The following is a 13,786-nucleotide window of genomic DNA, read 5'->3' on the forward strand; positions in this document are numbered from 1 at the left end:
CTACACTCTGCAAAGGTCAGTTGTGCTAGCGATTGCTCAGCATCGTTGGCTCTTATACACTGTCTGTATGGTAGAAGCACAAGGAAAACTTATATCAAGATGCCACAGCAGGCTCTGGGTTAAATCAAAGTTCTGGAATTCCTGGCAAACGAAAAGTCCTCGCTTACAAAAATAACAAATTATTCTTGTTTTCGACAACAAGTTCCGTATAGATAAGTATTCTTAATCCTTTCAACAGTTATTTTACATTTCCCCAGAGGGAAAAATGCCCCCCCCAGCCGAATGAACCATTCACCATCAGAATTATTTTCCTGGACGAACCAATCCCCAGAAAAATGTTATCCGGAATGCCGTATATATTACAGGAAATTTTTTCGAGAATGCACCCTTTTCCAAAATTCTTTAATCATAGAATGCATCATTTCCCAGAAAACTTTTCCTCAGAATTAAAATATTTCCCAGGAATGTTAATACGATGAATTATTTTCCAGAATTTTATTTCCCAAAGATTTTTTTTTTATTTATTTATTAACAATTTTGTAGCAGTTGGATTAGTCTGAAGACTGTTGTCGGCTGCTGAAGCCGGCGATACAGATGTGCACGTGATTAACACTTGACCCCTATGACTTCTTCGGGGGTGGATTTGTTGGTGTTGAGGCAGGTAAACTTCAAAGTCATACTTTGCTACAAGGAATATGATGAGCTAAGGAAGGATATTGGTAGGGTTTGAGGATTGCAAAGTTAGAGGATAATTTCCTATCCCTTTTTGCTCCCAAGAGTCCATATAAGTAGGTTTTACCGCGCCTACGTCGCGTTGCTTTAGGAGATTGTCTTGGGAGTGCTATGCAAGAATTAAAGTTTTTTATGATGGCGAAGCGAAGAGATAACCAATCCCCCGACTAACCAAACTATCTTTGTACCGTAAGGCTCCGTCAAGGTGGATCAGTACCACTAAGCTGAATTAGTTTAAGATGCGTTGAAGAGAAAAATCTTAAGGTTATTTTTGAAAGTCTCTAAATTTCTTGCGTTCTTTAAGTCTGATGGAAGTGAATTGAACAGATTCATTCCACGATAAGCTAAGCTATTTTGTGCGAAGTGTGTTCTTGCTCTAGGCAAAAAGAAATTCATGTTTCCAGCGCTTCTCGTATTTCTATTGTGAATGTTTTTAAATATAAATGAGTTCAAGGTTCGATTTCAGTAGGTTTCTTGAGATTTTGAAAAAGAAAGTTAAGGTTTCAAATTTGTTAAGCATTTCCAAAGGTAATAGTTTTTGACTGTATAGTAATCTAGTGGAAAATAAGGTAGGCAACTTTTTAACATATTTGAGAGGTTTGTTTTGAAGAATCTTAAGGCGTTGCAAGCGTGTTTCAGCAGCATAGCCCCAAATGGAATTCATGTTGATCAGGTGGGATTGTACATAAGCATAATAAATTTTCCAAGCTGTTTTTTCATCTAAGTATTGACGGACTTTTCGTAGAGCGAAAACATAAGGAGTTATTTTTTTGCAAATATGGCTTATATGAGCGTCCCATTTCAGATGTTCGTCAATGTATAAACTATGCAGAACTGCCTTTGGCTCGCCTGTGGTAATTGTCCTTCCGGGCTTGAGGGGCATCTTACCTGGTAATACGGGAACGGTGTCGGGAAGCGGCTGGTACTCGTAAACGCTCGATATGGACTGGCTGCCTGAGGAGGGCCGTGTTGCCAGGCGGTATGATTGTGCGACCACACATCCACCTTCTTCTCTAGAATATTTTTTTCCGTAACACATAGTCCCTGAATCTACATGCGGATTATTTCCTATCCGACGCGATTTAAAAAATGGAAGTGAAATCTTCCAAAAAATAGAATTTCATTTTCTTCAGTGTGATTCACGATGTTTTTTTTCTCATTCGCTTCGATGTTTTCCTGTCAACGCATAAGACAGAGTGCTTACAGATACGGGTGGATGCATATTGAGAAAAAGTAGGCAAGGGGTACCAAAAGTTTCTCAGTGGTGGGGGTGGAGGCGGAACACTTTTTTTGACAGCCAATTGTTCGCCCACCAATTCTACGATTACGATTGCCTGTCAAAAAATGGATGATTCAGTGTATTGGTATAAGAGCACACCCGAAGCTGTACTCGCCCTGGCATTAGAGATTGCAGATCAAAACAAACGAACAAAACACAAAAGTTCGGGATAAGGTAAATAACTTAAAAAGAAATCAATATTTAATTGTTTATTTTAGGTTTGTTAGCCGAGAAAAGCTTATTCGATTTGGCTACTGGACTGAAGCGATTGAACATAGCCCTTAAGGGGGGGGTAGGGTCTAACACTTAAAAAAAATCGATTTTTTTATTTTTTTATTTTCTTATTGTAAAACATTTCAAGAATGTTGTGTCAAATTTTCAAGTCAATTGAAGCAAAACTGTAGAAGTTATAGGCCTTTATCTCCTCCTATCTAATACTGCAAGAAAGCAAGAGCAAAAACTTCAAACGCGTTTTTCTCGAAAGCACATTTTTAAAGTCCGTGGACATCGTCATTTGATAACTACTTATCCGATTCTTTTCAAATTTGGAACATATTTTCTACATATAAAATACCAGACCCCAACGTTTTTCTTTTTTGATTTTTTTTACTTTGGGGAGATTTTAGAGGTGAAAAATGGCGGATTTTTAAGTGAAAAATCGTAGTTTTTACTTCAAACAGCCACAAAAATTTCATAAAAATATTTTTAAGTTAAATAAAAACGTTGGGGTCCAGAAAAACATCTATTATAAATATTTTGTTCTAATTTTTTGACTTCAGATGATTCTGTGCTGAGATACAGTGTCCACCGCAAATCCTGTTTTCTAAAAGGCATCCTCGAAAATGCTCCGTCACCGGCTCATTTTTCAATATTTTTCTACGAAAAAATTACTAAATGTTCTTTTAACAATGCTTTGTATAATGCAAAAAAATTGAATACATTTGTTTGAACGATAGCTCTAGAAAAAAATCGTGAAAATGGTGTTTTTGTTATATCCGTTAGACCCTACCCCCCCCTTAAGGAAAACCGGAGAATGTTTCACTCGTGTTGATCGGCGAACGATATCGGTTGGTGAGATTGGTCCTGATGTTTGAAGCTGCTCTGCTTTGGTGTTGTGCTGGCGTTTGATGCTACCGGCTGGTTCAAGACTTTCCCTCCAATTGTGGACTTTTTTGGTCTGAGAAACGTGCCGTTTCAAAAGCTGCCCATGTTCATCGTTCAACAAGAGATTACCGTTGTTCTCTTTTACAACAGTGAATTTCCGAGGATCAAACCGTGAGTCGCCTTTCATTCTTATATTCCGTTCAACTATTACCATGTCTCCGGGCTGAACACGACATGTACGTGCCCCGCGTTTTAAATCTTCGCGTTCTTTAGATTTAATCTTTGATTCGCGGTCTCTCGCGTTCAACAGTTCATCGTCTATTATCGCTCTCCCGCGACGAAGCAGTGGGAGGTTTCGTTTTATTTTCCTTCCCGTCATGACCTCTTCCGGTGGCACTTTTGTGACGGAATGAAAGGCTGCATTGTAGGCTTTCACGGCAGCGTTTAATTCGTCAACATAATTGCTTCCATTTGCATGAGCTGCTGCCATTGCTTTGTTCACCAGCTTCATGCAACTTTCGGCTAGACCGTTTTGCTGAGGGTATAATGGTGTCGAATATAAAACGTTAATCCCACGCTCCTTGCAATATTGTTGATAATCATCGCTGTTGAACGGGGGCCCATTATCGGATTTGATGTTTTTGGGGAAACCCTCTTTCTCGAAAACATCATCCAAAACTTTACGCGTATTTAGGAAGCTGGTGGACTTCACGGGTTTTGCAAAAATATACCTTGAGCGGTAATCGATAATGACGAGAATAGAGATCCCTCCGAATTTTTGGTAAGGGCCGTTAAAATCTAAAGCTAGCGTTTCCCATACAGCGTCTGGCGAAAATGTTCGCTGCATCGGGGTGGTCTTTTCGGGCTTTCCGTTGGTCGCACAAATTCGACATGAGTCTGTCCAAGACTCCGCGTCTTTTGGCATGCCTGGCCACCATACTCGTTGTCTCAAGATGCTTTTAAATTTGGCTAAGGAGGGATGGCCTTCATGAGCTACTTCTAGCGTAGCTTTCCTCAGTGAGTCCGGGATCACGGCACAACCTAAAGGATTTAAATTTTTTTATATAACATTGACAACCATATAAAGACGAATGTAAATAACCTGTTTTTGTCAGTATTCCATCTAAAGCTGATAATTCACTGCCTAAAACTTCGTATTTTTTTAGGTGCTTTGGCCAAATTCCTGTCTCGAGTGCGTCCATCACCTCGACGAGGAGCTTATCAGACGCAGTGGCTTTCCTTATCTCGTCTTCGGTAATGAATTTTATAGAATTTGCTTCTAGGGTGGCAATCTCCCAAGGGCTAGTGTTTTCTTCAAAAGGTTCATCCTGACCTTCGTATAACCGAGATGACGGGTCCGCGATGTTATCCTGGCCTCGAACGTATTCTACGTTAAAATTGTAAGGACTAAGCCTGAGTGCCCAACCGTCTGCACGTGTAAGGGCCCGTTTGGAAGCTTCGCGGGATCTGTTCAACATGAATGTGAACCCCTGTGCGTCAGTGCGGAGAGTAAATTGTCGTCCTAGTAAAAAATATGCGAAATGCTCAACCGCCCACACTGCTCCCAGAGCTTCTCGCTGATTTTGGGGATATCGTTTCTCGGTATCGGTGAGTGCCTTGGATGCGAAGTAAATGACTCGTGGGGGTTGTTGTATCGCATCTTCCTGTACTAGGACCGCTCCAAGGGCGCTCGGGGAAGCGTCGGTGTACAGGATTGTTTTCGCTTTTTCGGAAAAGTAACCGAGTGAAACTGTACAGTTTGAAATCTGGTCCTTTAACAATTCGAATGCTTTTGTTTGGGCGTCGCCCCATATCCACGAAGGAGAGCTAATGATTGCCCACAAAGGGCTCGCGGTGTCAGCGAAGTTACGAATGTACGGGCTGACATAAGAAGCAAGACCGAGAAAACTTCGAAGCTCCGAAACAGTGGATGGTTTCCTGAACTTGCGGATGGCTGCCACTTTGGCTTCGTCGATATGAAATCCATGCTCGTCCAGTTCATGGCCCAGGAACTTTATTCGAGTCTTGTCGTACTCACATTTGGAAGCGTTGATAGTGAGGTTGTTTGATCGCAGGATTCTAAGAATAAGAGCGACTGTTTTGTGCAGCTCTTCTAGGCTGTCCGAGAAAGCAAGAATGTCGTCAATAAATACAATTTTGTTTTCAACTTCCTCGAGGATCCGGGACATTTCGCGCTGAAAAATTTCAGGAGCGCAATTGACCCCAAACATGAGGCGCGTGAAACGGAACATTCCGGTTTCCGTTAGGAATGTTGTTAAATCCCTAGAATTTTCGTGTAGCTCTAGATGGTAAAAAGCATTTGAAATATCGAGCTTTGAAAAGTACTTGGAGCCATGAAGTTTGATCTTCATATCGTCCAAAAGCGGCATGCGATAGTACTCACGCTTGATTGCACGATTGGGAGCCCGCATGTTAACGACCAAGCGGAAGTCGTTTCGGCCTTTAGCGACTGCTGACATCCCACTTATCCAGTCGGGAGCGGTCGTGACGCGTTCTATGATGCCCTGGTGTTCCATCTCTTCTAATCTAGCTCTAGCGCTCTCACGAAAGGCAGCCGGGACATTGAAATAGGCATTCTTTGTGGGGGACACAGATTTATCTACACTAAACTTGATGCGGACCCCCGGTACTTTTGGAAATGTCTTGGCCTGCTGATAAGTTTCACATGCATTAATACAAGCTCCTACTTTCAGCAATTCCAGGTCACTTGCTGTTGCTCGTCCCAGCAAGGAACGACGGCCAGCGTCGGCTACAAGAAAATTAGCTTCTACCAATGGTTTACAATGGCCTACAACTTCTACCTGTGCATTGAAGCTACATCGAATAGAAATGGGTTTGCTAGAAGCATACGATCGCAGATCTGCATTTGTGCCCAATCGGATTGGCTTTAGAAGGGCCTTCCCTGCAAAGTAATCGTTCTTCAAACGCTTCCAATCATCTCCGCCGATGATATTGACATCCGCGCCGGAATCTATTAAAAAACGGATTGGACTCGACGATCCAAGACGACAATCAATAAGAACGTCCGATAGAGTCAAGCTGTTAATGTCAGGACAAGGAGATTGCTAGAAAATTTAAGAAAAAAAAATGAATAAAATTCAACTACTGCTTTTTTCTTTATTGAAGTCCAACAAACAAATCATTTTAATTTATTTAGCTCATTTTCACTCCATATCTACCTTTTTTTCGTCTTCCGAATCTGTCCATCCTGGGATCTTCGTTTGGACATTGTTAGCATGTTTCTTTTTTTGATGGCACGTTGCTACATAATGACCCCGCATTCCACATCCTTTGCAGTTTTCATTTGCCGCCGGGCATTTACCATGTTTATGGAAAAGGAAGTTACATTGCGGGCATCTTGACCGTCGTCCTTGTCCGTATCGTCGTTGTTTCGTGGAATTGAACGGTTCAGCGGTAGCGTTATAGCTGCGTTTCATAGCGCCCCGTCTTTCGGGCATCCGTTTTTTTTTTTATAAATATGTCTTTATTTGTATCAAATCATGATTACACTTATATTACATTATTGCATTAAACTAGGTGTTCAGCTCAATAATGAACTGTTCATAGCCCTATAAGTAACTAGATTATAAAAATTTATTTATAAGATTTAAATTTGCTGAGCGCAATCAAGTTTTTAATGTAGGAGAACATCCTGTAATAGCAAAAATATTTTATACTTAAAACTAAACACTATCTTAAAATTAAACTAAACATAAAGAGAACGAATCTCTGCGATGGATGACTGCATCGATTTGCCTCTGAAGTTGGAGATGATTTTGTTGGCCATCTCTTCGATAGATTCAATGCCTGCAATCCGATGAAGATCTTCGGTGCTGTGCCAAGGTGGAAGCCGCAAAATCATTTTCAGAACTTTGTTCTGAATCCTCTGGATGACTTTCTTCCTCGTCGCGCAGCAGCTAGACCAAATCGGAACTGCATACATGATCGCTGGTCGGAAAACTTGTTTGTAGATGAGCATCTTATTTCGCAGACACAACCGGGATTTCCTGTTGATGAGAGAATAAAGAGATTTAGTGTATTTACTACATTTAGATTGAATATCTTCAATGTGATTTTTAAAAGTAAGATTCCGATCAAGTGTAAGTCCCAAGTACTTCACGTGATCAGACCATTCTAATGAAACCCCATTAAAAGTTATGGAATGATTTTCATTAGGTTTTAAAAAATTTGCTCTTGGCTTATGGGGAAATAAAATAAGTTGAGTTTTGGAAGCGTTAGGAGAAATTTTCCACATTTTCAAGTAATTCAAAAAGGAATTTAAATTTTGTTGCAATCTACTGCGTACCACCCGTAAATTTCGACCTTTTGCTGAAAGCAAAGTATCATCAGCAAATAATCTTCTACCTTTTCCTTCTGGTACATCAGGAAGATCAGAAGTAAAAATATTGTATAAAATTGGCCCAAGTATACTGCCTTGAGGGACACCAGCTCTAATGGGTGTCCTTTCAGAGCATGAATTTTGATAGCTTACTTGTAAGGTTCGGCTAGTCAAATAATTTTGAATAATTTTGGTGAGATATACAGGAAAATCAAATCGAGCTAATTTAGCTACTAAACCTTTGTGCCAAACACTGTCAAAAGCTTTTTCAATATCAAGAAGAGCAACACCAGTTGAATAACCTTCAGATTTGCTAGCGTTAATCATATTAGTTACACTCAAAAGTTGATGTGTAGTAGAATGTCCATGACGAAAACCAAATTGTTCATCAGGGAAAATGGAATTTTGATTAATGTGAATCATCATTCTATTCAAAATAACTCTCTCAAATAGTTTACTTAAAGATGGAAGCAAACTAATTGGTCGATAACTTGAAGGCTCTGAAGCACTTTTTCCAGGTTTCAAAATTGGAGTTACTTTGGCATTTTTCCATTTATTGGGAAAATAGGCCAAGTGAAAACATTTGTTGAAAATTTTAACTAAAAAATTTAAAGTGCTTTCAGGCAACTTTTTAAGAAGAATATAGAAAATCCCATCTTCCCCTGGAGCTTTCATATTTTTAAATTTTTTGAAAATCAATTTAAGTTCATCAATATTTGTCTCACAAGAACTTTCAAACACATTTTGCTTAGAAAGAATATCATCAAATTCTAGGGAAATTTGAGCATCAATTGGACTTACAACGTTTAAATTAAAATCATGAGCAGACTCAAATTGTTGGGCTAATTTTTGAGCCTTTTCTGAATTAGTTAAAAGAAGTTTATCCCCATCTTTCAAAGTAGGAATTGGCTTCTGGGGCTTTTTCAAAATTTTAGTTAATTTCCAAAATGGCTTTGAGTAGGGTTTTATGTCCTCTACTGCTTTAGCAAAATTTTCATTACGAATGAAATTTAAACGACGTTTGATCTCTTTTTGAAGGTCGCAATAAATTAATTTCAAATAAGGATCTCTAGTACGTTGATATTGGCGTCGACGAATGTTTTTCAGTCGTATCAAAAACTGAAGATCATCATCAATTAAAGGTTGATTGAATTTATGTTTAACTTTAGGTATTGAAGCGGCTTTAGCATTGACTATTGCAGTTGTCAAATTTTCTACAGCCAAATCAATATCTTCTATTGAATTCAGTGGAACGTTTACATCTAAATTACGTTCAATAAAATTCATATATCGCTCCCAGTTAGCCTTTTGAAAGTTAAAAGTTGATTTTAAAGGGTTTTCAATGGGACTTTGGGATAAAGAAAATGTTACTGGAAGGTGGTCTGAATCGAGGTCCGCATGAGTAACTAATTGACTACAATGCTCGCCTAAATCCGTTAGAACCAAATCAATTGTGGAGGGATTTCTAATTGAAGAAAAACAAGTATGCCCATTAGGATATTCAACAGTATAATAACCTGCAGAGCAATCATTAAACAAAATATTCCCATTAGAATTTGATGAAATATTATTCCAAGATCGGTGTTTTGCATTAAAGTCACCAATAATAAAAAATTTAGATTTATTTCTGGTGAGTTTTTGTAAATCTCCCTTCAAAAAATTTTTCTGTTCACCGCTACATTGAAAAGGCAAATATGCGGCAACAATTATAATTTTCCCCATAGAAGTTTCTAATTCAATTCCAATTGTTTCTAAGACTTTTGTATTGAAAGAAGGAAGAAGTCTAAATTTGAGACGACTATTGATGACAAAGCTACACCCCCACCTTGTCGATCAAGTCGATCATTTCGTAAAATTTTAAAGAAAGCATTGCTTTTCAAGTTATTGTCTGGCTTTAAAAAAGTTTCAGTGATGGCAGCAATATGTATGTTTTGAGTTTTCAAAAATAAAAAGAACTCGTCTTGGTTAGCCAGCAAAGATCTAGCGTTCCAATTCATAATATTTAAACATCTATTTGGATCCATGAGGGAATCGTAAAGTCATAATAATTTTGTTAGCATAATTAAAAGAAGTTTGGAAAGCTTCAAACATTGAATTTGCTTTCAACATAAGTTGCATCATTTCCATTAAATTTTGATGCAAAAATTTTAATTTTTCCTCAGTAATCTCACCCAAATCAACAAAATTGTTAGAATCAGAAGAGGAAGGAGAAGAAAAAGTATTTGAATTTCGAGGATTTTCCCAAGCCTTCGCATGAACGTTGAGACTTGGTTTTTTCCCATTTTTATTAGTTAAACCTGAAGAGGGCAACCCATTTTCAACCACCTCTGAGAACGATAAACAACGAGTCCAGGTAACATTAAAATCACTTCGGGTATTACCCAGCCGTGATTCCAATGTAGACCGAGGCTGAATGCGAACAGGCAGGTTGTTTGCCGGCCCGACGTGTGAAGACGAAAAAGAGGAAGGAGGAGAAGAAACTTTTCTGGAAACTTTGGGATTTTTCCTAGAAGCAATAATTTTTGCCCTGATGGGACAGTCTAGCGAATTCGAGGAATGATTACCTGCGCAATTTGCACACTTAAAAAATTCTGTTTTTGGCTTATCACCACCAAAAAGGCATTTAGATTTTTCATGATCGAATGAGCCGCAAAACATGCATCTGGCATTCATTCTACAATTTTTAGTTCCATGACAAAAAGCTTGACAACGACGACATTGCGTAATATTTTGAAGAAAATTGGTAGAAGATTTACGAAAAGGTTCGAATTTGACTCGACAATGAAACATAAGACGAGCCTTTTCAAGAATTTGCAAATTATTAACCTGATCCTTTTTAAAATGGATCAAATAAAGTTCAGGAGCAAAACCAACACTACTGATATTATTCGTGTTGGTTCTTTTCCTCATTTGAATTACTTGAATTGGAGAAAAACCTAACAAAGAATTTAATTCAGCTGTGATCTCATCCGGTGTCTGATCGCCAGTGAGACCACGAAGTACAACTTTAAATGGACGATCACTTCTAGTGTCGTACGTAAAAAATTGGTGTTTTTTATTATTCAAATAATTTAAAACCTTTTGAAAATCACTAAAAGATTCCGCCAATATACGAGCAGTTCCCCTTCGACCGATCTGAAAAGAAATCTTCACATCCTTGACGGAAGTGACGATTTCTTTTCGAAAGGCATTGAAGTCAGGAATCGTGACCGTTATTGGTGGAATCTTTTCGTTTTTAAGAGTATAAGAAGAAGAAGAAGGTTTCTTAGTACTCTTATCAGAATTAAATATGAATATTTCTTCATCACCGATGTTATGAAGGCCATCGAATGAATTGGAAATTTCAACTTTTTTGGCAGATGGCCCTGGATTAGGTTCAGCAATCCGTTTTCTTCCGGCCCTTGAGCCGGCCGAAGACTTCCCCATGCTGGAAAGAAAAGAGAAAATATGAATAAAAGAAAATGAAAATAATTTTAGCACTGAAAAGTGCTGATTGAAATACAGGTAAGGAAAAAATAAATAATGTAAAATGTTCCTGCAGGTACACAGCAACGATACGATGCTCCGGCGTACGTGTTGACGGCTCAACGGTACAGATGGAAGTGTTTCGGGCATCCGTTGTTTCCTGTTATCCACAGCGAAAGCTTGTTGCGTTTCGGTGTGGGTCCCTTCGGAAGGCAATGCTTCCTCGCGAGTGGCTAACTGTACAATCTTGGTAGCGTTGTATTCATGTATTCTCGATTCTTTTGCCAGTGTTCTGCTACGCATTCCTTTTAAAAGTTGGGTTCTCACGAATCGGTCCTGGTCGCTGCAACTGTACCCACAAAGGCGTACTTTTTCCATCAGGCGAGCGTGGAAAGCCATTGTTGGCTCATCTTGTTCCTGCTTCATGTTAGAAAAGGACTCATGCTCTGCCGTGATGTCGATCATTGAGCGCAGGTAATCTTCGATGTTTTTAATGAAGATACTGTAGCAATTTGGTTCTTGGAGATTCGGGCGGAGTCTGGCAGCTCTAACTATTCCCTGAAGCTTCTCCCCCATAGCGAGGAAAAGCAGTTGGGATCGCTGAATTGTATCGTTGGCATTGTACAGAGAGGCTGCAATCTCGAACCGGTCAATGAAACGAATCCACTGTTCCCACATCTTGCTGGCAGGCACATCATTCGGGAACGGTTGAATGCTCTCCCAACGGATGATGTTGGTGCTTTTCGTTGAGTTGTTCGCTATGTTCCAACTGCGGTCTACATCGTTGGGAGCTGTGCGAGTAGGGTATTGTTGTATCGAGTTGAAAGCTCTCTCCAACCTGTTCAACTCTTCTCCAAAGCGGTCCAATTTTTGATGGAAATCAAAATTGCGGGACGTTTCGTTGGACATCGTTTCTCCTCCCTTTTTCGGACTGGCTTCAGGAGACGGTGAAGCTTCCATACTGGAGTAGCTGAGTGAAATGCTTCCTTCGGCCAAGTTTTCGAGGCTCTCATTAGTTGATCCTTCTGAATCGTTCGAAGGGGCTCGTACGTATTTTCCGTCAGAGAACATTTTGATGAACTAGTCAACCTACGAGAATAAAGGAATAATTGCTAGTGTTTAAAACACACCTCAAACGTCATTTCGGGAATTTATACCGAATGTTACTTCGAGCTATTTCTTTAAAGGATTTTTCGAAATCAATAGAATAAAATTAAATTCGGCCTTCAATGGCACGTTTCAGTAACCGGACATCCACGATCCATAACTAAATATCGAGCGGTCGTCCTCGATCCGCGATTTAAGCAGTCAGACGGTCGTCAACGATCCGTAACTAAATGTTTAGGCGGTCGTCCTCGATCCGCGATTTACACAGTCAGACGGTCGTCCACGATCCGTAATCAAATATTCAGGCGGACGTCCACGATCCGCGACTCTTAGCATTAAACGGTCGTCCACGATCCGTAACCAAAAATTTAACGGTCGTCCACGATCCGCGACTCTCAGCATTAAACGGTCGTCCACGATCCGTAACCAAAAATTTGACGGTCGTCCTCGATCCGTTCTCAAGTAATTGGGCGGTCGTCCACGATCCGCTTGCTATTCAATCATTACGCACACAATTAAGAATAGCGGTCGTCCTCGAACCGCACACTCTTTCCTTAAGCGGTCGTCCAAGATCCGCACATGAATCTAGGTCGATGATGTAACGGTCATCCACGATTCGCGGATTCGTCCGTTCAAGGTCCATCATGATTCGTAATACTAGTGCAAGCTCAAAGGAAAGGTGTACTCTTCTTTCGGAAATTTTGTTTCGGTTTCGGCCATTTTGCTTTTTTTTTACGCTTTCCGATGGACTTGGCTATACCATTTTCCCTTCGATGAGAGTAAAGGTAGCCATTTTGTTTCATCTCTGGTTTCGTCACAAATATGAAGTTATAACAATTTCCCAAAGGAAGAAAATCCAGAAATGTACTCTAAATATAACCTAGCAGGATCGCCATTATGCAGAACTGCCTTTGGCTCGCCTGTGGTAATTGTCCTTCCGGGCTTGAGGGGCATCTTACCTGGTAATACGGGAACGGTGTCGGGAAGCGGCTGGTACTCGTAAACGCTCGATATGGACTGGCTGCCTGAGGAGGGCCGTGTTGCCAGGCGGTATGATTGTGCGACCACACATAAACCAAGATATTTTATTTCAGAGATTTGTTGGATCTGCGTTTCATTTATTGACAATGCCAATGTTCTAGAGTGACCCCTTAAGGAAAACACCATAAGTTTAGTTTTCTTTAGATTTATCGACAAATGATTTCTAGAAAAGTATCCGGACAGTAATTTTATGTCCCGTTCAATTAATGTCTTCAAATTCATCGAATCATCGGTTGCATAAAGTAGAGTGGCATCATCTGCGTACATTTGCAGTTTTCCGAAAAGCGGTGTTTGAAATATATCACTAATATAAATATTAAATAGTAATGGTCCAAGGACGGAACCTTGAGGTACACCATATTTTATTACTTTGTGAGAGCTATAATTTGATTCTTTGTGATTGATCATTTTAAAAAGACTAATTACAATATGAAGAGATTAGTCACCGTAATTTATGGTTGTTACTTAATTTTATCGGTGAAAAGTGATGTCCTTTCCAGTAGGGACATCTTAAGATTATGAAATTTTATAGACGGACAGAAAGTTTGAAGAAATGAAAGATGGTGAAAATGAGCGGGTAGAATTTATTATGAGTTCGCGCTGCAAGCTACCCCTTGTGGGGCGAGTCACGCTTGACCTACTAATGATGCAACTCTATCTGTATCTACCACTTCATAGTAGTTGGTCCGTGCCGAACA

The 13,786-nt window shown here is 39.7% G+C and overlaps 2 protein-coding genes across 2 annotated transcripts; both read right to left on the reverse strand.

Annotated features, from left to right (window-relative positions):
- Positions 1-606: 606 nt before the first annotated feature.
- On the reverse strand, positions 607-5,652 carry LOC129760021 (uncharacterized protein K02A2.6-like). The gene is made up of 3 exons (XM_055757604.1): positions 4,218-5,652; positions 3,021-4,156; positions 607-684 (listed from the first exon to the last, which is right to left on the reverse strand). Exons 1-3 carry the CDS (start codon positions 5,650-5,652, stop codon positions 607-609), a joined length of 2,649 nt encoding a protein of 882 aa, XP_055613579.1.
- A 904-nt stretch (positions 5,653-6,556) lies between these two features.
- Positions 6,557-13,047, reverse strand: LOC129760032 (uncharacterized). Its single transcript, XM_055757616.1, has 3 exons — positions 13,007-13,047; positions 11,070-12,029; positions 6,557-6,583 (listed from the first exon to the last, which is right to left on the reverse strand). The coding sequence occupies exons 2-3, from the start codon at positions 12,009-12,011 to the stop codon at positions 6,557-6,559; spliced, it is 969 nt and encodes a 322-aa protein (XP_055613591.1). The 5' UTR covers positions 12,012-12,029; positions 13,007-13,047.
- Between the last annotated feature and the right edge of the window lie 739 nt (positions 13,048-13,786).

This window comes from Uranotaenia lowii, chromosome 1, assembly GCF_029784155.1.
Source record: "Uranotaenia lowii strain MFRU-FL chromosome 1, ASM2978415v1, whole genome shotgun sequence".
Taxonomy (NCBI): Eukaryota; Metazoa; Arthropoda; class Insecta; order Diptera; family Culicidae; genus Uranotaenia; species Uranotaenia lowii.

What these genes read in the sequence shown, in the direction of transcription:
- LOC129760032 (XM_055757616.1), bottom strand. Translation starts at nt 12,011, where the DNA reads ATGTTCTCTGACGGAAAATACGTACGAGCCCCTTCGAACGATTCAGAA. An exon ending in TGCCCGAAACACTTCCATCT is followed by an intron (nt 6,584 to 11,069) that starts GTACCGTTGAGC and finishes GATGCCCGAAAG; the next exon opens with ACGGGGCGCTATGAAACGCA.
- LOC129760021 (XM_055757604.1), bottom strand. Translation starts at nt 5,652, where the DNA reads ATGGAACACCAGGGCATCATAGAACGCGTCACGACCGCTCCCGACTGG. An exon ending in TGGAATACTGACAAAAACAG is followed by an intron (nt 4,157 to 4,217) that starts GTTATTTACATT and finishes TAAATCCTTTAG; the next exon opens with GTTGTGCCGTGATCCCGGAC. An exon ending in CGGTTTTCCTTAAGGGGGGG is followed by an intron (nt 685 to 3,020) that starts GTAGGGTCTAAC and finishes TATTCCTTGTAG; the next exon opens with CAAAGTATGACTTTGAAGTT.